The sequence below is a fragment of the Kogia breviceps genome, chromosome 4, assembly GCF_026419965.1.
Source record: "Kogia breviceps isolate mKogBre1 chromosome 4, mKogBre1 haplotype 1, whole genome shotgun sequence".
NCBI lineage: Eukaryota > Metazoa > Chordata > Mammalia > Artiodactyla > Physeteridae > Kogia > Kogia breviceps.
Genome location: NC_081313.1, coordinates 27733824 through 27757939, shown reverse-complemented (window position 1 = coordinate 27757939; position 24116 = coordinate 27733824). Strand labels below are relative to the sequence as shown.

Here is a 24116-nt window from a genome sequence, read left to right as displayed (position 1 = left end):
GCCCCTCAATTCTCTTCCAAATTGCAGGCAAACTTCATTTCTAATTTGGTCAGAGGCTCCACCCACCGCATAATCAAAGCACAAAAGCTCATCAGGTATCAATGAAATGGATAATTCCAGCAGGAAGAGATAGTGGAGGTTACAGTTCACCATACACATATCCTGAATTTTACTTCCCTTGTGGCCTATGTGGTCTGCTTGGGCTGCCATAACTGAATACCACAGACTGGGGGGCTTAAAGTACAGAAATTATGTTCTCACAGTTCTGGAGGCTGGAAGGCCAAGATCAAGGTGCCAGGAGGGTTGGTTTCTGGTGAGATCTCTCTTCTTGGCTCGCTCCTGGCCGTCTTCTCGCTGTGGTCTCACATGGCCTTTCCTCTGTGCGTGCACTCCTGGTGCCTCTTCTTCCTCTTATCTAGACCCCAGTCCTATGGATTAAGGCCCCACTCTTATGACCTCATTTAACCTTAATTATCTCCTTAAAGGCCCTATCTCCAAATATGGTCACTTTATGGATTAAGGCTTCAACATATATCTTTTAATGAAGAAAGCAAACGCTTTCCTAGAACCCCACAGACTTCTGCTTGTTTCTCATGGGGCAGAATTAGGGCACATGAGCACCCAGGGGCCTGGGAGGTTGGAAGAAAGAGAGGGTATTTTGGGGGGTGGGGAGCATATCCCTGAATCAAATTGGGGTTCTGTTAGCCAGGAGGAAGGGGTAATTATTAATACTGAATAGGCCAAAACTAGTAGCTACCACATAGAATACAAACGCAATTGAGTATTATCCTCATGAGAGCAATTAAAGACCAAGACTATTGTAAGAAAGTGACAGCCAGACCTTCCAAATCCCAATCTCTTAGTGAATAATGAAGGGGTAATTACATTTTAAAGTTATACTCATATTCACAGTTTTACCTGATCACATTTGTTACATTCACATTCTCTCCTGAATTATGACTCACTGTGGATTTATCCATCTCTTCTACAAGATTTGTAAACTACAAGATTTGTAAAAACATGAAGATTCACCTGCAAACTCCCATGGCTTCCAACTCATTGCCTTGCCATTAGCAGACACTTAGAAGTGTTAGCTATTTAAAAAGAGACTCTAGGTTTTATAACCCTGCTTGTATTTCGGGCAGTTTTACAAATTGCAGCGATCAGATGAATATGCTCATTTAGTTACCTTGCTTTGTCTCTTGACCAACATGAACTCTGGACCTCAGTCAACTGTCTCTGGCTATAGGGGGACCCCCGAGGGTGTGTGGATGGCTCAAAGCAAGTTCTTTCCTCTACTAGAAAAAAACAACTTAAAATACCTTCCTCCTATGAAGCAGTCAGTCTCACTTTATTTAAAGTTTAGATTCTAAAGTCCCTGCTTAAGTGATAATCACAGAGAGTCCACATTATTTGTAAACACCTCTCAGATCATTCATAAAATACAGTATACCTTGTTTTGTGTATATAGATCTGCATAGTGATGGATACAGGTAACTTTATCTGCAGATTCATCTCCTCTTTAATGTTTACTTCTGGACATGGACTCGATTAACAGAACAGCAGATAGGACAACCCATATTATTTAAAATGTTCTTTTTATCTTTCTTGCTGTCTCTCTCCCTCTTTTTAAAGTGTGAATAGTTGAATTCTGTTGAGTTAAACATGGATGTGTGACTGCACTGTGGTGTCCTTGCTCTGAATGGTAGACCACATTAAAAGATGGAGAGGAAAATAATGAGCAGTGCATTATCACTTTACTTAGTCTTTGCATACGTGCCAGACCTCCCGAATTTACATGAACTTGGCAAAGAGATGTCTATAACATTCTGCTTGAAACAAGCATTTTATAATAAAGTCATGTTCAGTTTTAGGGCCCATTTTGATTTTCATCATCAGCAAGGTACCATTTACCTGAGGAATCCAATCATTCGAGTAAATTGAAATTCTTCTTTATTTATTTCAGAGCTGTAGTCCAGGCCCAACAATTCCAAATGCTTTGTGAGTAAGTGTCAAAGGGTTCACTGCCAAAATATTTCCCAGCGTATTTCTGATTTTTTTTTTAAAGAAAAGACCCTACTGGCTTCCAGAAGGACATTTTAGTCCTCCAGCTTCTTCTGTCTCTTATGTTTAAGGGTAACTCTGTCTGCCCTCCACCCCTTGCGAATGTGGTAGATATGCTGTGTTTAGTGGATCCACCCTCATCCCTTCACCCCATGCCTTCACCTTTGGGTGCATCTGAGGCTGTGGAACCCACACTCACCAGAAGGAGATTCCTCCCTTGTGTCAGAATGCTTCTAACCAAGCCTATGTTGCTAAATTAACCCAAGGCCTTGCTCTCCTTAGCGGCGGGCTCCATCCCACCAAAGGAGGCTGGGACCAGACATGATGGTAAAGGCCGTCCCAGTTCACATCCTGGCTCCTCCTCATGCTGATTCGCCTTAGTATTTCTGAACTTTTGTTTCTTCACAGCGGTGTGAATCTCTACACAATGCTAGTTATTAATATCCTGGCAAATGGTCTCAGGTCCAGAGCAAGGAACCATTTAAAAGGATTCAACACCAAATGTTTATATGTACTAGATTTCCTCCATTCCCATAAACCAAATGTTTATATGTACTAGATTTCCTCCATTCCCGCCGGACCTGTGAAAGTTTTATTTGTATATAATGACTCAGTGAGAAACTTGCCCCATGTACCTCTTTGGAAGAAGAATGAATAACTTCTTAGGCTCAGCCTCTTTTGATTTTTCTGTTTCTTTAATACTTCAAAGTATGCATTAAAATGCTAGTGAAACAAATGCTCAGATTAGAAATAATTAAGAACTAGGGCTTCCCTGGTGGTGCAGTGGTTGAGAGCCTGCCTGCCGATGCAGGGGTCACGGGTTCGTGCCCCGGTCCGGGAAGATCCCACATGCCGCGGAGCGGCTGGGCCCGTGAGCCATGGCCGCTGAGCCTGCGCGTCCGGAGCCTGTGCTCCGCAACGGGAGAGGCCACAGCAGTGAGAGGCCCGCGTACCGCAAAAAAAAAAAAAAAAAAAAAACAAACAAAAAAAAAACACAAAGAAATAATTAAGAACTAACAAAATGAGTCCTAAAAATAAATTTCAGATATGGACCCCTTTGACCAAACCTATACAAGTGGAAAGAAGCCACATTTCATGTTAGAGTCGGTTTTAACTTCTCCTTTAGGACTCATTGCTGCATGAGTGGATTTCTTTCATCAGCTGGGTTCCCTTTGAAGTTTCTGCCCCTGTGAACTTTGATATCGCTTCACTCAGGCAGCTTGGAAAGGATGTGGCCAGAGCAGAAGCCAGGATACAGGAACTTCAGCTTTGAGGGTGACGTGAATAACTTAGGGCCAAACAGTTAATGTCTCCAAACTGCCATTTCTTTTCCCATTTCAGCACCTACCTCTCAAAGAATCTCAAAGGCAGTTTAGAGAAGGGAGCCCCTGAGGACATTTTTCCCTGACTGCTTTGTCTGCCAGAAATCTTTCCCCAGATACCAACTGGCCAGCTTGGTTTGCTTTCACTCTTTGTTACAATCTGGTCGCATAGCCCCTCCTCCGTGATGTGTTCCTGATTACCGGATAATATATTATTTGTTTGTTGTTTATTGTCTGCCTCTATAGTCAACATATAAGCTCTCTGAAGACAGGAATATTATCTTTCCTGTTTGTTGCTGTATCACCAGTGCTTAGAATAGTTCTGGGAATATGCTGAAGCAATATTGATGAGACCAATATTCTATTTTAACATCCTCATTTTACCTGTGAGGAAGCTGTGTTGCCAAGAGGTGAGTGACTAACCCAAGGTCACAGAGCTGAGTAGCGGTAAACTAGACTAGGGGCAGAAGCCAACCAGCCAGCCAGCCAGCCAACCAAAGACCTGGGTCATGCTTTTGTTTGGATTCACCTGGAAGCTGAGCCCCAGAGAAGGTCTTTATGCGCATAGCTTATTGGGGAAAGGATTCCAGAGACTGAGAGTGAGAGAATGCGGGGAGTGGAACAGGCCAATACAGGGAGCATTACAGAGTTGGCCTTTGCTCTCAGTGGCTGCCTCTATCTCACCAGGACCCTCCGAGGAGCCTTAGGAAGTGCATCTCAGAACTCTCCAGCTGGGAGGATCAAGTTGGGGAGATGAATGCGTTGGCTCCAGTCGCCACTGGCCAGGGGTGCTCCCATGGGTTTTAACCTCCCTTGTGTGAGTGCTGCCCCCCCGCCCCCCGAGTGTGGGTTCCCTCCGGCAAGGCACCTGAGCAAAGAGGGCCAAGGCTAGCTTAGAACTGGTCACCGCAGCGGCTGCTGGAGAAAGGACTGGGATGGGGGTACCGAGAGGACCTGCCGTGGCCACAAGGGCTGCCTGATTCAGCTCATGACTTAGTCCTGAGCTTTTTCACTCTAGCGTAGGTGCTCCATGTTGTTTGGTCACCATTAGGAGGAGTTAAAGCATTTTGCAAAGTGCTCAACAATTTTACCTTACAGTAAAATGAGCTGTTGCAACTCAGAACTAAAATACTTGTTCTGCAGACTTAAAGAAAACTCATAGAAGCCACAAATGGCTCCATAATAGGGCCAATTAGTGACTATTTCTAATCTTCAAGCAAGAACAGGAGTCAGATTTTGCATGTCACGTCAGAAAATGAGACGTTTCAAGAACCTTCTCTGAGTTAGGGTAGCAGTAGTCATTCATAGACTCAAATCAAGCAACTTGCCTTTAGAAAATGTTGAGATAAGGTGAATGCTTCTATGGGAACCATTATTGCATTAGACATACATGTCAGCAGCTTTCACAGGAACACGAAATGCGGTCTCAGTGCTCTTACCCTCTGTGGCAAACACTCCCCCAGTTCTCTGCGTGCGTGTGTCTGATTAAGAAGTATATGATTCTGGCATTGCTTTGCTGCAAATTTTTTAGCCTGCAGCATAACCGATGCTCAGTATTGGAAAATGTTGGGTGAATCTTCATGTCTGAAACGAGTGTGAATCCCAAACCCCAAACTTAATTTAATTGTGTCTGTGTTAAGCCCCATTGGCACAGGATGGAGAAAACTTAGTGTCAGTCCCTTTGGAATATTCTCCCACCCCTTTCCCCAAGGGTTGCATCTAAATTCTTGAGAGCTTAGAGTAGAAAGGTTTCAGGGCACAGAGGATCTGGGTTTTAGCATCATGTTTTCACACTGGCATTTACTGGGCTGTCCCTGGTCCCACGGTGTCTCAGTGGTCAGGCTACACTGGTCACAGTTGCATTCGCTCTCATCCTTGTCTGCAGGGCCCCTTCAGAAGCCGGGGATTCTCAGCTGCCTCCACCGCCACGCCATCCTGCTCTTCCCACGCCTCCCCGTATGACGGGAGCTCTGTGAGCTGCAAACTCTCTGTGCTCTGATTTCCTTGTCCCTAAAATAGAGATAAAAATACAGTTGATCCTCGTTATTCATGGATTCTGTATTTGTGAAGTCATCTGCTCACTAAAATTTATTTTTGCCATCAAAATCAATACTTGCAGCTTGTTTGAGATCATTGCAAGCATCTGCAGAGTGGAGGAGAAAAATTTTGAGTCGCCCCATGTGCTTGTTCCCGGCTGTGGTTGATCAAGGTGACACTCTGACTTCTTGTTTTGATTCTCACACTGTAAACAGATGTCCCTTGACTGGTATGTTTAGTGCCAATTTTTCTCTTTGCATTTTTTTTGGTGATTTCACTATTTACAGCAGCCCTAAATGTGGTGCTGAAAGCACTGTCTCGGATTCATAAGGGCAAGAACGTTGTGATGTGTCTTATGGAGAAAATATGTCTAATGAGTTTTGTTCAGGTGTGGGTTATAGTGCTGTTAGCCATGGGTTCCATGTTAATGAAACAACTGTGTATTAAATAAGGTATCTTTAAGCAGAAACATACGTAAAACAAGGTTATATGTTGATCAGTTGATGAAAATGAGATTAGAGGCTCACAGGAACTTAACGCTGTATTTCCCCTCAGAGCAGTAGTTTACTATTCACGAATTCAGGGCTTGTGGAGACTTTCTAGAACGTAACTACCGCTAATAATAAGAATCAGTGGTAGTACCTTCCTCAAAGGGTTGTTCTGAGGATTGTATGAGTCGTAAATGTCAAGCACCTAGAACAGAGCCTGACACACAAGTTCATCTGTCTCCATCCACGGCATAGCCATTTCTTTCTTGAGGTCTTAATGTCCCCCTGGGGTCTTCCCAGGAAATAAAGTATTGGTCCCTTCTGCTCTTGGGTCCCCCAAGCTACCTGCAGGAGGTTCTGCTCCCCACCTCCCATCCTCCCATCATGAATGCCCTGCCTACCCTGGGAAGCCTTGTTTTTCTTTTTAAAATTTTTTTTTTTTTTTTTTTGCGGTACACGGGCCTCTCACTGCTGTGGCCTCTCCCGGTTGCGGAGCACAGGCTCCGGACGCGCAGGCTCAGCGGCCATGGCTCACGGGCCCAGCCGCTCCGCGGCATGTGGGATCCTCCCGGACCGGGGCACGAACCCACGTCCCCCGCATCGGCAGGCGGACTCTCAACCACTGCGCCACCAGGGAAGCCCGTCTTTTTTAAATTTTTAAAAATTATTTTATTTAATTTAATTTTTTTTTAATTTTTTTTTTTTTTTTTGCGGTACGCGGGCCTCTCACTGTCGTGGCCTCTCCCGTTGCGGAGCACAGGCTCCGGACGCACAGGCTCAGCGGCCATGGCTCAGGGGCCCAGCCGCTCTGCGGCATGTGGGATCTTCCCGGACCGGGGCACGAACCCGTGTCCCCTGCATCGGCAGGCGGACTCTCAACCACTGCGCCACCAGGGAAGCCCTATTTTATTTTATTTTTGATGGGGAAGAAATAGTGACTTTATTCAGAAGGCAGCGAACCAAAAAGATGGTTCCTAAAGAGCCGTCTTAAGTCGGGGTAGAATTTGGGCTTCTTTTGTGCGAAGGGAAAAGGGGAAGCTGGAAGATTTGAGAGTAGAGGGGGAAGGCAGATTGCAGACTTCTTGGAGCCACCTGGCCTTCAAGGAAGCATAGCATTTCTTTGTCCTTCTGCTTGTTCAGCAGGCTGGATCACAAGGCTCCTACAAATCTCACAGCTCTTGCGTTGTGTTTGTCTCTCAGTTGACAGTTTAGTCCAGGAGCAATGCATTCAAGGGTGGACGTGGAGCATTCCAGGTCAGACAAGCAGGTTGTCCTGACCCTGTGTCACCCACCACTGCTTCCCAAGGCCTGTCCCTCGGCTCACAGCTGGGGCTGCAGGGGGATCCCCTGGAGACCAGATGGTGGGGAAGGAAGAATTCCCAGCCCGGTTCTCCATTGGTCAGCTCAGTGTGAGGGGGGTGGCTGGCCGCAGATGGGGCCTGCACTCCAGCCCACTCAGGGGTGGCCTGAACACCAGGGTGAGGGGCAGAGCATCAAGCAAGTTACTTTCATTGGACCCTTGTCCCCAGAGCGTGTACCTGGGTGTGGTTGGCACTACTGCCCCCAGACCTCAGCTACACCCCTCAGGACCTCGGGGCGCTGGCCCTGCACAGGAGTCCACATCATATGTCATCCCCAGTGATGGGAACACAGGCTTGGGTCTGCCAGTCACGTCACACACCTTAGCACCCCACTGGACCAAGCAGAGGCTGGGCACCCCTCCTGGCTCCAGTTAGCCCTCAGGTCAAAGGCTTTTATGAGGTGCTGTGTGGCTGTAGCTAGAATACCTGGATCCAGGACCCCAGGGCAGGACTGGGCAGCTCTGCCTCTTGTCGTTTCCTGGACCACTGGTGACTTCATGCTCTCCAGCCCTGCTGCTCTGGGCTCTGTGGGTTCAGAAGTTCTGTTTCCCCAAGCTTCCTTCAGGTGACACAAAAAGGTGCCGTTGACCTAAGATCTCTGGATGCCCCTGTGTTTCTCATGCCTGGGTCACAGACAGGGCCACTTGACTCTGGTCCACAGGAGCAGGGAGGGCTGCTCCACTTGGGGCAGGAGCAGGGTCCCCTCTTGTCCAATTTTGATGGTAAATGGCCATGTGCAGCACTCTTGCCCCCGGACGGTCACGGTGACCAAGGCCTAGGTTTCTTGGAGAAGGGGCCACATCACACAGTAATCCACTGGGCCTAGCAGAGCTGGTGGCTGAGGTGAGCAGAATGTAGGCTGGATCCCAGCATGAGAAGCTTCCTGGGGCCCTGGAGGGGCTGCTCACAGAAACTCCACCAAGAGGCCCACGTGAGCAGCTCAATGGTTAGGCTGTGGCGGACGCCGTGATGCACATTCAGACCCACCGTCATGAAGGAAGGACTCACTCCTGAACCTGTGCCGCCTTGGCTTCCTAGCGGAAGCTTTGTTCTTAAATCACATTTTCTACTGAATCTACCCTCTATGCCTTTGGAGCCTAAGGGCTTTTGAAACCCAGAAGCAAGGAGATACTTTCTTGTTTCTCTGCTTTCTTCTTTCATGTCCTTCCCCCAAGCAGTGAGGCATCCTGGCTCAGCTGGAATGGGAAGGAAGGGCCCAGGGAAATACCGGGGTAGTTGTGGGTGGACGGAAACCACTGTCAGTACTTTAAATATATTATCTTACGTCTCTTAAGAGACGAATTGCCTTGTAAATCTAAAGAAGTGTCCGGTCTGCTGGTGTCTTCTCTCTTTTAGATTGATTTTCCTTGTACACTCAGCCTCCAGGAGGGCAGGTCACGTCTGTGTTGTTCATTGCTGTGTCCCCAGTGCCCAGCGCAGTTCCTGGTGAGAGCAGTGCTCCATCAGTTCCTGTTGATAAACAGATGGGGTCAAGGTCTCTCTTTCTCTCTCTCACACACACCTAGTAACTGGTACTTAGGTTGGCCCTCTCGGATTTAGTGTGTATGTGTTTGGTGTAGGTAGGAACCTAGTCTGACACTTCCATTGCTGTTTTCTGAGCATGTAGAAAAGAATCAGGACGACTCTCTCGTGAGCCTCCCGGGAAGGTGGAGGTCTTTCATCTGTCACCTTGCTGAGGTATGGAAGCTGGCAGCACACTGCTAGCTCTCTCACCTTGAGCTCTTTCTCCATCAGCGTGGAGGTTTGTTCAGTCACACGTCTGAAGCAGGGAAGCAGTTATAGGCACATGGTATGTGCCGCGTTTGACTCAGACAGACTCTCTTTTAGATTCCTTGGTCCTGAAACTCGCCCAGTTTTCTATTTTACCTATTATAGTTGTGAACAAAAGAAAAAATAATACAATTTCTATATGCCTGGACTTCTTCCAGGAGGAACCATTGTTCAACCTGTATCATTAGTTATGAAGTATGATATCTGTCTGCCGAGCCATTCACTCTCGTGGGGTTGGCGCCGGTGTGAGTTTGACATCGTGGCCTGGCTCTGTGAAGGAAGGGCCTTCTTTATAAAGAAGGCTGGACCACTTGTGGGCCCTTCCTCATAAAGGCTGGTTATCTAACGTGGCAGCAGGTGCCCTTTGGATGCTCCAGCTTATGATTTGGCCAGTAGCCTGGGGATTGACTCCAGGAGCCCCAGGTCGGCTGGTGTTGGTGGCAGAGATAAATGTAACCTGGATGTAGACATGGGAGTTGATGCTAACCTGTGTTGCAGCTGCGATGACTAGGCTTTGTTTAGGAGACTATTTTGAAGATAAAATTCTTAGTTTAAGCAGAGGAAGTAAAAAGTAAAGCATTCAGTAAGTTCCTACAGCCCTCTGCTGGCCCTCATCATACCTGAAGGTGTGAATAGATGAAGTTAAATGTTTCCATACAGAGTTTTAATATTGTGCCTAGTAAAATAATATCCCCATGGCCTACTATTCCTTCAAGGCATGTTCTAACTTTTAGTTATGTCTCAGAGTAGCTCTGGGACAAACAAAATCATTTTGCGTATTTTTCCCCCCTTCCCCGAGAGAAGAGAGGATTGGAATACTTTCAGATACTTGTAGCACGTTTTACTTAACTGATTAGTGAGGGAACCGACAGGGAAGACATAAAGAACAGTTTCCCCAAGTTCTTGCAGGATAAATGTATATGTGTTTAGCAAAAGAAAAAAAAAATACTAGGTTAGTTACAAATCTGATTAACCTTCTACAAGGCGGTATAACTGTAACTCCTCTGTAATAGTTCTACCAGGTTACAAAAGCATGGCTACAAATCATAGAACCCTATTAATATCTGCAAATTATCCTTCGTTTTACAGGACCGCACGTCATTGTACTTTATCAGTCGTGGCTTGTTGGTCAAATATCCTATGACAATAAAGTCTCATTCCCAAGAATATCAGGTGAGGGTGGAGCAGGTTGCTTGCAAACCGCTCTATCACCTGAGTCCTCAGAAAGTGATATTTGCACTAGTAGCCATGGTATCACTGGGGAGCGTGAAAGGAATGCAGAGCCTCCGCCTATACCTACATGTTTGAAATCAGAACCTGTGCTATAGATTGAGTGTTCGTGCCCCCCAGAATCCATATGTTGAAAACCTCATGCCTCATGTGATGCTATCAGGAGATGGGGCCTTTAGAAGGTGATTACGTCATGAAGGCTCGTGAACGGAATTCGTGCCCTCATAAAAGTGGCCAAGAATGTTCCCTTGCCACGTCTGCCAAGAGAGATTACAGTGAGAAGATGGCTGTCAATGAGGAAGTGGGTCCTCACCAGACACCAAATCCGCTGGCACCTTGATCTTGGACCTCCCGGCCTCCAGAACTGTGAGAAAGGCATGTCTGGTGTTTATAAGCCACCAAGTTTATCGTATATTTGTTATAGCAGCCCGAATGGACTAAGACAACCTGTATTTTAACAAGACATCTGTGTGATTCATGTGCACATCGAAGTCTCAGAAGTGCTGCTTTATAACGATATTTTTAAAGATCAAGCTCTTAAACAGTTCTCTTTCCAGGTTTGAGACACATATTTTTTCCACCATGCTTGCTACAGGCCACACTAGGTCAGTGGTTAGCCCAGGTCTCAGCCCTCAGAATGAGCCCCTGATTCTAGTCACTGGGCCTAGAATGACAAAGTCCTTTCGGCCAGCTCCAGGCAGATCGTCACCCTCTGTGCAGCAGTCAGCTTCTCCTGCTTCTGGGTGAGGCTTTGGGATTAGGGTTCCTGCAGGAAGTCAACAGGGCACTTGGTTTGGGACCTCGCTCTGCCACTATATGTGCTGATGCTTTACACGTATTATCATGTTAAACCCTCACAAGACCCATACAAGGAGGCATCACTGTCCCCATTTTCAGAGAAGTGCCCAAGGTCACATGATTAGAAAACACACAGGTGGGAATTGAAATCAGCATAATTACAAACCCTACCTTCTATGTGGTCTCCTGTCACTTACCCACTGGAGCCTGCGGTTTTCTTATCTAATTCAACTAGACGAGCTACACACATCCTTCTTTGGAACCCTTGATATATTGAACTCTTAGGAGCGTCACTGCTAATTAAGAGGAATTCTGTAATAATAAATAAACTCTTCAGAGCTCCTCTCTACTGTTTGAGTACCCAGCCCACAGTTTTCACATCATTTATTACAGTTTTTTTAAAGCAGCTGTTTACTTATCTGCTTCTTCTGCTTGTAACTGTCTTCTGGGGAGGGGCGATTGGGGTGCTGTGGCTTATTTATGTTTATATCCCCAGAAGTTAGTAGCGTCTTTTTAATATATATTTTAGTACTCAATAAATATTTAGTGAAGTACACGACACTAGTGGACGCAAAACTAGACTAGGAAACCCTTCAGTTGTAGGACTCAAGTGTTTGAGTCAATATTTAATATAAATCCATTATGCTTATATCCACATATTTGTATTCATAAAATAAAGCCACCATTCTGTTGCACAGTGGAGGATTTATTTCACACATCCATTCTTTCAAATGGGCAAGGGTCTTCTGTTCTATATTTTCCCTGCTCAGCGGAACAATAAGTTTGAAGGAAAGAGGCATACATGATAGGAGAACTTAATGGCAGTATGACAACCATTGATCTAGTTACAAATGATAGTTTCGAAAGCGGAATGTGTAAGTTTTTCATAGGGTTAATTAAGATCAGGGGTTCTCAGCTGGGGCCCATTTAGCCCCGTGAGGGACATTAGGCAATGTCAGGAGACATTTGTGGTTGTCAAAAACAGTGGAGAAGTTGTACTGGCATCTAGTGGGAGAGGCCAGACATGTTGCGAAATATCCTACAACGCACAGAACAGCCTCCAAGAGAGAATTATCCAACCTCAAATGTCAGTCGTGCTGAGATTGAGAAACCCTGGTTTAGATAGACCCTCAAATAGTGCTGGGCTTTTAGTACATTCTTTTTGGTTGAGTGCTTGGCTCAGCACACGACCTCTGGCATCCACGGCATCTCCCTGATTGAATAAAGAGCATCATTGTCTAATGGCGATCCAGACGCACCATATGTCCCAGAGCTGCCCTCTGAATCAGCAGCAGTGTGACCACCTCAAGGGCCTTCCGTTCTCGGAGCCTACCAGGGTGCCCACCGTCCAAACAGGTCACTGGATGTGCCACTGATCTGTTTATATATATGCACATCACCCATAACTAGGCCACATATTCCTTGCTGGCAGAGAACACGTTTTTTTCATTGCACCCCATTGGCCACCATTTCCCGTAATTCCACCTTAAAATGCTTTGTCACTCAGGGCATGCTAATGATGCCGTCTTTTTGGAATTCAATGGTTAAACAGTTGTTCATCTGTAAATATCCTCTATGATACATTGCAACTAGACAGAATGTGAAGTCACCACAATCATCCATTCTTCCACCATTCTGGGTAAATTAGGATTCATATTATTTGGCGTTCAGATCTGTGTTCCTGGGGTCAGAGTTTATGTAAGTTTAAATGTTTAGGGTTAGAGATAGAGAATTCCTTAAGCTCTGTTTTCTTCCTTGGTTCTCTGATGTGTGGGGATGTTGTCTTTATCTGGAGAATAAAATGGAGCCTTCACTCACACAAGAAAAATAAAAACAAACAAACAGAAAGCTGATCTGACTAGGTAGACATTTGTCTTTGGTAAGGCAGGATGGGAGGTTGATATGTAAAGGTATTTGCCAGAGGATCAGCCCTACGAAAGCTTGTGATGTAGGTAGAAGGTGTGTTTGGCGTTCATCTGCTTTCTTCCCTGGACAACCTCCCACCCCGTGGTACACCCCCGCTGCAGGCCAGTGTTCTCAGACGTCACTGCTGCCAGAGGACCATCTGAGGAGCACTTAGTGTTTTGGTGCTGAGACATGCGATGTCTTGTCCATACCAGAAGCACTTGCTTTTTAAAACAGGAACCCCAAAGAATGAATCACTAGTGGTAGAATTTCAAATATTAGACCATAAGGGCAGGATCGATTTTGAGAAGTCCTTCCTCCTTCAGGTCACACTGTCTTTAAGTGTAAGCAGGTAAAGAAAGCACCAGAAAGACTTCAGGTCCAGGTCCTGTGAGAGGATAAGATTTTTAAAAATTCATATTTAAGCTTTTGTTTTTATTTTTTCTGTGGCTGTCAACTGGGAACAAGTACCTTTAGATTTTTTGTTGTTTTTTATTTTATTTTACTGAAGTGTAGTTGATTTACAATGTTTCAGGTGCACAGCAAAGTGATTCAGTTATACATATATGTATATGTATATATACTTTTTCAGATTCTTTTTCATTATAAGTTATTGCAAGATATTGAATATAGTTCCCTGTGCTGTATAGTAGGTCTTTGTTATCGATTTTATATACAGTTGTGTGTATCTGTTAATCCCAAACTCCTAATTTATCCCTGCACCCACACCTTTAGCTCTTCATAGATGAAAGAAGACAGATTCTAAGGCTGTTAGGTCTCTGCAAACTTTTGTCACCCTAGCTTATTAATAGATCAACAACAATACGAAATTATATTTTATTGCAGTCAGGAACTGGTTCTCTTTGGAGCCCTTTAGGGCCAGGAATTTTAGTTTTTAAGCAGTGTTGAGAGTGCAGTTTAGAAAGCTGTAGGACTTCAGATGGTGGTAATATTTACTAAGCGCTTACAGTGTGTCTGGCACTAGTCCATTTTCCATTCGTGTCCCTACCAATAGGTTGCTTTTTTTATTATCATCCCCATATGACAAGTGAGGAAGTCCAAGGTGACAGCAAGTGCATGCTAGAGCCAGGCCTTGAACCCATGCTTCCTGGCCAAGGTGTCTCAGCTTCTCCCATCATAACCAGGCTGCCTACGCTGTCCTCAGGGAGCTTTCCTACTGAAGGAAATGGACAGAGAAGATGCTTCTAAATAATGCTAATACAGCTCTCTCTTGCTTTGCAGGTTTGGGAGGTGCCCTGGGTTACCTTTTGGGTGCCATCGACTGGGAGCACCTGGAACTGGGAAGACTGCTGGGCACAGAATTCCAGGTCATGTTCTTCTTCTCCTCGTTGGTGCTCACCTTGTGTTTTATTATCCATCTGTGCAGTATCCCTGAAGCCCCACTTAGAGATGTTGCCAAGGACGTTCCCCCACAGCAAGCCCCTCAGGACCTTGCATTGTCATCAGGCAGAATGTATGAGTATGGGTCCATTGAGAAAGTTAAAAATGGTTATGCAAACCCAGAGCTGGCGCTGCAGGGAGAAAAAAACAAAAATCCTGCTGAACAGGTAAAGATGCAAATTCTTTTTTATTACCTTAGGAAAATTATTCTTGTTCTTGCCTTTTGTTCAGATTTTTAAAAATTACTCTTTGTCTTTGTTTTGTTTGCTTATTTGATGCGAAAAGTCTTGTGAATCCTCAAATCCCCAATAGCGATTATCCCTTGGAATGAAAACTTTGCACCTAATAGAAAAATGTGTGCATTTTCTTCTAGTCCTCCTGTTTCTTACTCTTTTCAGACCATCAAACCAGGGAAGATGAAGCCAGTTGAAAAATGTAAGGCCAGGGCTTCCCTGGTGGCGCGGTGGTTGGGGGTCTGCCTGCCGATGCAGGGGACGCGGGTTCGTGCCCCGGTCCGGGAAGATCCCACATGCCGCGGAGCGGCTGGGCTTGTGAGCCATGGCCTCTGGGCCTGCGCGTCCGGAGCCTGTGCTCCGCAACGGGAGAGACCGCGACAGTGAGAGGCCCGCATACCGCAAAAAAAAAAAAAGAAAAATGTAAGGCCATAAGAGAAGCCTTGAATCATCCTCAGGACACAAGAAGTATCTTCACTTCTTAGATTAGGATTATAAATGTGTATTCCAAATAACAGCATCCCTGGGTAGGGAACTGGAGGAACTAAGAGGTTATTGGGATGAAGCCTTCGTTTTATCTTGATCACACAGTACATAGAGAAAATATGAGAATATAGGTTTCTGGAGACCTGCTTAAACCTTTGCGGCTCCAGGCTACCTGGGGGAGAACACTCACACGCCCTGCTGATCTCAGTTAGGATGGAGCCCCCTTGCTGTGCAGCTCTGCAAGGCAGCACGGGAATCATGGAAGAGCCATACAGTGGAACCCATTCGATCATTAAAAGATCTGTGTGTTTTTGAAGATTTATTTAAGACATAATATATCAGATAAAACACACATACATATACAAAATGATCTCCATTGTGGGAAAAGCTGCGCAGATACACAGAAAAAATAGGAAGGATATACACCCAAAATGTTAATTGAAGTTATTGTCTCTGGGTGATGGGCTAACAGGTGGTTTTCGTTTTCTTTTCTAAACCCTTCAGTATATTCAACATTTCTATAATAGACAAGTATTACTTAGAAAATAAAGAAAAATAACGTCAGGGTTTAAGGAACAAAACAAGGCAGGGTTTACTAAAGGTAAGTAGCTATTATAGATTATGCCTGCCTCTTTGCCCTATTGCTAGATTATGACTTGCCCTCAAAGAGTCACCCAGCAGAGGCTGTCTTATTCTACCTCGAGGCTGTTGTGATGATCAAATGAAATCAAGTGAGTAGAAGTCTTTTGAAAGGCTTTATAATACCCTCCACACCATTAAGAAGAAAAATGCATCAAATGTAATTAACTTGTATTAGTATGTGCCACACGCACAACACTGTAGGCTCTGAATGGTTCTATTATGTGACTTAAAATATAAAAGCAAAACAACATAAGAAAAAAAAAAAAGAGAAACATATCTTAGGCTCAAAGCCAAGCATCTGACACCTCTATTCCAAAAGTGCATCTTGGGAGCTTCCAGCTGAGCAATGGCTGTCTCTGAGGTATCAGGGCCAAGGCCCTGGCCATCTTGTTTGTCAAAGTCATTACTTTCCAAAACGAGGGTGGCTGTGCAATTTGAGAACTGGGATTTTTTTTAATGGCAAGAGGCCTGAATTATTTCATTTATGGTTCAAACTGGATACCATAAAATCCATCTCTAGTTCCTCCATGCCATCAGTTGCTCCCTTCAATATTTAGTCCCCTTCTGGCGGCACTTTTGTACAGTTCTCTCTCCCCCTGATGGCTCTGTGCCTTTTTCGCTTATAAATCCATCACCACCCAGTGTCCAGTTGACAAAGGTGCATAGCGTATGCAGTAAAACAGTTCCCAATGGCTCCGAATCATTGCAAGGGCTTCACAAAGGGAATTGATGCGTCAGTGAATAAGATGCCAGCTGAATTTTCATTCTGAGTTAAAATACCCAAAGAGACTTTAAGTATTTACATTCACAGCTTTTACAGAAAGACTAGGCACAATTTTGAAGCTCATATTTATTTTTGGAAGAAAAAAAATTAGGTTAACAATGAAAGCAGGCTGAAAATTATGTATAAGACAGAAGCAAAAATTAATGTTTGGAATGAGACTGAACGCTTGCTGGTCAGATTCACTTTTTAAAATTTTGAATTTTTGGAAAGAAAGGAAAGAAAGTGAAGATAAATCACTTAGTCTGAGGCATGAAAATCAGTCTGTTGTTTCTCAGTCTGTACCTTTAATTGCTTCTTCCTGTGGTCAAGGAAAAAAGTAATAGTTCTTCATTGGATTTCTGTTATGGTCACCATTTATTTTGACAAATACCATATTCTACATGCAGAAAATGTTTATTTTTCCTAACTCCAAGGTAATGTCTATACTTTTAAACACTGATTAAGTATAAAAAAATCAGTTGAGGCATAGTCATAAATACTACAAAACTGATGAATTTAAAAAATCAACTTGTACAACAAACCTACAATGAGTAAATATAAGTTTCTGCATCAAAGAATAAAAAGCATTATCATATAAGGTTAAGAGCTATAAAACAATTTGCTATTATAGTTAAAAGAGAAAATCTTAGGAGACTGTCCTATAAATAAACTAGCCAGGACCCAATATCATTATGTCAAGACTCAGAATAAATAAAAATCTGACAAGAAAGACCCATTACCCCATCATGGTTAATGTTTATTGTCTCAGTGTCTTCAGGGCAGGTGATTGCTTAATATTCCTGAGGTTTCTTTCTTCTCTCATATGACAAGCTATTAAAGGCTCTTTCCTTTTTTTGTATTTCAAAACAGTTGTGTCAATAGTTCAAAATTTTTCATTCTCTCAAGGCTACTGATACCAATAAATTACAGCCTCTGGTTTTAACATAATTTAAGTCTAGATTAAAGAATTGTGGGCATATGTAGTTGTGTGTGTGTGTGTTCTACAATGTTCTCACTTCTGACTTGACGTAGGGCTCGTCTACACCTTTTAGCTGATGGCAGGATCCAGAGAAATAAACTAGGAGGAGGTACCTGGCCCAGAGCAGGGAGCTGATGGGCTCTATGTGGTAGTTTTCTATTGCTACATAACAAAGTACCATAAATTTAGCAGCTTAAAACCATACCCATTTATTATGTCACAGTTCTGTAGGTCAGAAGTCTGGGTGGGCTCAGCTGCATTCTCTGCTCAGGGTCTCAAAAGGCTGAAATCAAGGTGTTGGTGAAGCTGCCTTCTCATCTGGAGGCTCCAATGGGGAAAAATCAGCTTCGAGCTCACACAGGTAGAATCCAGCTTCTTGTGGTTGTAGATGTTCTTGTTTTCTTGTTAACTGATGATGGCAAGGGATCACTTTCATTTCCTAGAGGCCACACCCAAGTCCTTTCCATGTGGCCCCCTCCACCTTCAAAGCCAGCAATTCTTGAGCTTTGAGACTTTCTGGCTTCCCCTTCTGGTCCCAGCCAACTGGGAGAAACATAGAGAAAACTCTATGTTTTTTAAAGGGCCGATGTGACTTGATTAGAGTCACCCAGGTAATCTCCCTATTAATTAACTCAAAGCCAACTGATTAGTAACCTTAGTTATATCTGCAAAATCCTTTTGCCATGTAACAGAACAGAATCATGAGGGTGGAGATCATAGAGGCCATCTTGGAATTCAGACTACTAGGTTTTAAGAGTCAAGAAAGAGGCTTCCCTGGTGGTGCAGTGGTTAAGAATCCGTCTGCCAATGCAGGGGACATGGGTTCGATCCCTGGTCTGGGAAGATCCCACATGACGCGGAGCAACGAAGCCCGTGCGCCACAACTACTGAGCCTGCGCTCTAGAGCCCACAAGCCACAAATACCAAAGCCCACGTGCCTAGAGCCCGTGCTCCGCAACAAGAGAAGCCACGACAATGAGAAGCCTGCACACTGCAACGAAGAGTAGCCCCCGCTCGCCACAACTAGAGAAAGCCCGCGCGCAGCAATGAAGACCCAACGCGGCCAAAAAAAAAAAAAAAAAAAAAGAGTCAAGAAATCTAAGAATTATAACCATCTAGGGGCTGGCTTAGATCTATGAGCTTCATCCTTAGCAGTGGTTCTGTTGTTCAAAGATAGGAAGCTAGATGTGTCTTACATCTTGGCTCAAAGCAAGCTCTGTTTCCAGTCCCTTCACCCTTATGTCCCCAAAGCCCTGTTCTTGACCTGAAGTTGCTAAGTATCTGCACGTACTTAACAGAACACCTCCTATGAGAATGCTCCATGGAAACCTTGGCACCATGCCCAGGAAGTGCGACCTCATGTGATAGTCTACTGACAGATGTGTAACATGGCTGTATGCTTTGCTCCCACAGCTGGCCCTGTGTCTACACTGAACGTCACAGCTGTTTGGTGTTTTATTCCAGACTCGGGGGACAATGACCGCGAGGTCACTGCTGAGGGCGCTGAAGAGCATGCCTCCCCACTACCGCTGCCTTTGCATTAGCCATCTCATTGGATGGACCGCCTTCCTGTCCAACATGCTCTTCTTCACAGACTTCATGGGCCAGGTAAAGGACACGTCTGTGCACACGCTCATTATCTCACACACCAGTCCCTCCATCAGCACCTGTGGAGCTTCTGAGCCAGCCTCTACGATGGGCACAGTAAGAGTGCAGGAAAAAGTACCTTCAGGGAGCTGGCTTACAGACAGGTTCCAGAGGGAAGGTACTATACCCTACACAACTAGAGGACACTATGCGATGGGACCAGTACTTGATCAAATACAACAAATAAGGAAGAAAAATCAAGGTGAACTCTAGTGGTCACAGCAGGCTTAATAGAGGAGGTGCCGTGTGATTTGGATCTTGAAAGGTGAGAAGGAGTTGGAGAGGGAGGGGTGAAGGAGAAAACATTCTAGGCAGAGATAGGAACGGCATGTGTAGAGATGAGTCAGAAGCCTGTTGGTTGTACCAGAAGATGGGTGGCCGGCTTGCCTAAGGCGGGTGGAGCTAGCTGTTACGCAGAAGGAGGGGTGTTAAAAATCCAGGGGCATGTTGTTCAGGCTTTATGCATTGAGACCTCCTGAGGGTCCTTGAACGGAGGTGTGAAAGGATGGAAGGGTGACGTGCTCATGGGAGAATGAGGTCTGAGCCCCAGGAAGGGGTGCAGGAGCAGAGCATGTGAGAAGGGGTCCTTACCACCCTGCACTGGTAACTCAATGGCCCCAAATCTCTCTTGCAGATCGTGTACCACGGGGATCCCTACACTGCACACAACTCCACAGAGTTCCTCATCTACCAAAGAGGGGTCGAGGTTGGATGCTGGGGTTTGTGCATCAACTCTGTGTTTTCCTCACTTTATTCTTGTGAGTCTCCTCCTCCTAAGGATGTCTTCTAAGGGCTAGCGGAGTCTTGGATTTTATACATCTGTATTTCTAGACTTATTTTTTTGCTCTCTAAAATGCCAGATTCTTGATAAATACATGGAGGTCGGGAAAAACTATTTCCTTAGAAAGGACCACATCAAGTAACCTTTTCCCTAGTGAATTCTGGGTATCATTTTCCTCAGTGATTACTTTGTACTCGCAATCAGTGGGATCCTGATCAAAATACTTTGGAAAGTAACAGGAAATCTTGTGAACAATATGGTGAAATATTGGATGGATGAGGGGTAGTCACAGCCAAGATTATTGATTAACGGTAGGTCTGTGTTCTGCTGGAATAAGATCACTGGTAGCGTTTCATAGACGTGCTTATCAGTCTTGACAGAAAATGAGGGATGGTTAATATGCGAGGTGACAAAATGAACATATAAAATAACTTAAGCTCAGATGGGTGGGTATGTTACAGGACCACTCTTCCGGATTGAGAACAACAGCTTTCCTTCTCAGACACCAGCTTTCCATGGGGTCTGGAGTCTATTAACCCCCCTTGGCTAAGATTACCTGCGAGGACACTGTAAACAAAGGGATTTCTGGGATTGGCTTTGAATAAGTCCAAACGGAGGTACTGCAACTCTAGGGCATCACACAGGCTCATTTTGTGCTTGCTAATTTGTATGGAAATCTCCAAGTGCTGTACACATTGAATTAAGTAAAAACTCTGGCCTATAAAACATATGCAGGTCTCCCATTTGGAGTGGAAATTTGAGAGCTTCTCCAGCACTGTGGGGAGAATAGCTGGTCCCCAGGGCAGAGCTCCAGGCTTTGGACAGGCCCAGGGGACTGCAGGGGTATGGGCCAGGTTGGGGGTGGGGAGGCAATAGGGGACAATCCCTGTAACCATTCTCAGGGGCCTCATTCTGTCACTGAACTGTGCTTCTTGTGGGGATGGAAGCTGAATATATATAATGATCCCTAGTCTGGCATTTAGCCCTTTGCCCAGCCATAGCACAGTGGGAAACCTGCTTCGAAATCAAGAAAAATCTCTTCAAAGTATAGCACAATTGGGAAAAGGGGACCTAATATAAGCATATTCATGAGCCCAATAATCATAAAACCATAAAATTCATTACTTTCAAATTTATGTTAACCAAATAGTGGTGGCTTAAAGCTTACATTTCCTCAGCAAACCCATTTTTTTTCCCCTTAGAGTGTACGAATTAAGAAAACCCCAGGGCGCTTGCTTCGGCAGCACATATACTAAAAGGAAAGAAAAGAAAAGAAAACTCCAGGAGGACGATCTCAACTACCTAGAATCAGGGAGTGTTTGTTAGACTGAAAGGATTTAATAAATTATCCATCTCAATCCCTTTGTGCTTTCAAGAGATGGGGGGAATATTTACTACTATTCTCATTCTTGTAAGAGGAAAACATTTTTCTAAAAGTCATTAGTATTTGAATTTTGTGTCAAGTTTAACTTGTTTTCCTCAAAAAATCCCTTCTAGGGACCCTTCCATTAGTCTAGTCTGAGTTCCTGTATGAATTTCATGGCATTTGAAAATTCAAAAGCATGTTATTTTTTAGGGCCTTTCCAGTTAAAATCCCTGTGTATAAAGAATCCCTACTATTTGAATAATTTTCCAAAGTTATATTAATGTATAACTCTATGGGATCCCTATCACTGTGAATTAGAACTAAAATTTTCTTTATAAAATACCAACCAGCCCTGCCCAAGGATCTTCAGGGGCTCTCGTGCCCATAAGATAGAGTAAAAGTCCTGACCTTGGCACTCCGGGATTCACAGTTTGGCCGGGCTCACACTTGGACCTTTGTCACTCCCACGCAGGAACTCCTCCAATGACCCACCGCACAGATGTTCCCACCTCTGCGTATTTGCTTTTGGTTTCTTCCACCCGAACTGCTGTTTCTACCTCCCCACCCAGACCCAACTCCAATATGTCCCTCTCTGTGCAATCTTTCAAGTCTTTCCCTCTGCACTCCAACCCACTCTGGGCAGGATCAATCATTTCCCTCAATTCCAGAGCACACCAAATAACCCTGTATTCTGGACTCATCACATAACATCAGGCGCAGACCCAGAATTTCTATCCAGACAGAGCTTAGCAGGTTATCTGGCTGCTGGGCGGGGCATGGGGAATGGTGATAAGGGACTTGTTTTTAAGGTCCTTTGCACAGCAGGCCCACTTAGATCAATGAGAATAACCAGGCTGAGTGCTGAAATATAGCCAATTGTTCATATCATACACTACTATCCATAGCTGGGGCTTCAATCAATCATTTCCCTACAGTCCTAAGGAGAGGCCCAGTATGAGTTGGTGTCAGACCCAGCAGAGGACAAGTCAGCTTGGCCCTTAAACTTACTGCTTTCTCTTTATGAATAAAGCATTCTTTGCCACACTTCCCGTCTTCGTAGTGAAGTTAGTTATGTTTCCAAATATCTCTTTATCCTCTTTTGCCTTCTTCCTGGCTGGCCTATACACTTAGTGAGAGCATTTCCCTAATGAATACTGATGGTATCTTTCAGGTACTGAGATAACTTAGATTATGTTTTCTGCATAAATGTCATCATTAAGCAAACAGAAACTGACCTAAATTTATACTGCTTTTATTCTCAACCTTGACAACAGCCCTCCAAGCATGGCATGAATTTAATAGAGGAAGCACTGTTGCCCATTTAACATTTTCAGAATTCCATAATTGATACAAATGTAATGCATAATTGATACAAATGTAATAGATATTAGGTTTCTTGTCTATGCAATGTAAATCCAATAATTATTTGAATAGATATGGAAAATTTCACTCTTGAATAGGCACATTTCTGGTATCTATCAATTGTGTATCCCCCGGGTCCATGTGTTCCAGTAGAATGGGGCAGAGGAAAGATAAGGAAAGTACAGATTAAAAGCCATTTGCAGCAACATGGGTGGACCTAGAGGTTGTCATACGGAGTGAAGTCAGTCAGACAAAGAGAAATATCATATGATATCACTTATATGTGGAATCTAAAAAAAAATGATACAAATGAACTTATTTACAAAACGGAAACAGACTCACAGACTTAGAGAAAGAACTTATGGTTACCAGGGGGGGAAGGGGGAGGGGGGAAGGGGGAGGGGGGAGGGATAGTTAGGGAGTTTGGGATTGCCATGTATTATGTAACAACCTAAATGGGAAAATAATTTGAAAAAGAATAGATACATGTATATGTATAACTGAATCACTATGCTGTGCACCTGAAACTATCACAACTTTGTTAATCAACTATACTCCAATAAAATAAAAAGTTAAAAAAAAACAATTAAAAAAGGAAGATAAAGGTTTTTTTTAGGGATTATCCCTACTGTGGTGGAAAACATAGTAAAATGTTTTAAAGCTGAATTTCCAATTTTAAAAAATGAGCTCTACCATGAGTTCTTTATGAGCAAGCCAAGTTTACCTGCTGGGAGGGGACCCCAGTTAAGAGTCAACTGTATTCAGCAAACTCTGTATTTTTTTTTTTTTTTTTTTGCGGTATGCGGGCCTCTCACTGTTGTGGCCTCTCCCGTTGCGGAGCACAGGCTCCGGACACGCAGGCCTAGCGGCCATGGCTCACGGGCTTAGTTGCTCCGCGGCATGTGGGATCCTCCCGGACCAGGGCACGAACCCGTGTCTCCTGCATCGGCAGGCGGACTCTCAACCACTGCGCCACCAGGGAAGCCCAAACTCTGTATTTTTTGAAGTAATGATAGCCACCATTAACTGGATGTCTTCTGTGTGCTTGGCACTGGGCTGGGTGATTTCCTAGACGTTTTACTTCATTTGATCCTGATAACAACCACCAAGAAGGGTTTTATTAGTTCCATTTTCTAATGAGGAAACTGAGGTTTTGAGAAGTTGTGGAACTTGCCCATAGAGGGTGAAGGCGCCAGCGAGGGGGAGGTGTCTGGTGCAGCAGGACCCCCTGACCAGCCTGGGAAGGGCTGGCAAGGCAGGGAGAGCATCTACAGGTGATGTACGTTCTTTACTTCCTTCTCAGGTTGTGCAGATGGCATTCAGGTGGGGCAAAGAGACTGAATGAGTTGGATCATTCTGTGCAATCTGGTTGTGTTAATTTCCTCCAACCTGACTTTGGGCAGTGGGGCTAATAGAGACCTGGATTGTCATTTTGGTCTTGTTAGGCTAGATCTCTGTGA

The 24116-nt window shown here is 44.5% G+C and overlaps 1 protein-coding gene across 1 annotated transcript in view; it reads left to right on the top strand.

The window, feature by feature from the left end:
- The window catches only part of SLC45A2 (solute carrier family 45 member 2), a 32756-nt gene that overhangs the window by 5263 nt on the left and 3377 nt on the right, over window positions 1–24116 (top strand). Inside the window, exons 3-5 of the mRNA XM_059060834.2 lie at window positions 14239–14564; window positions 18965–19108; window positions 19782–19905. Coding sequence (XP_058916817.1) covers window positions 14239–14564; window positions 18965–19108; window positions 19782–19905 — 594 coding nt within the window. The remainder of the gene's footprint in view (window positions 1–14238; window positions 14565–18964; window positions 19109–19781; window positions 19906–24116) is intronic.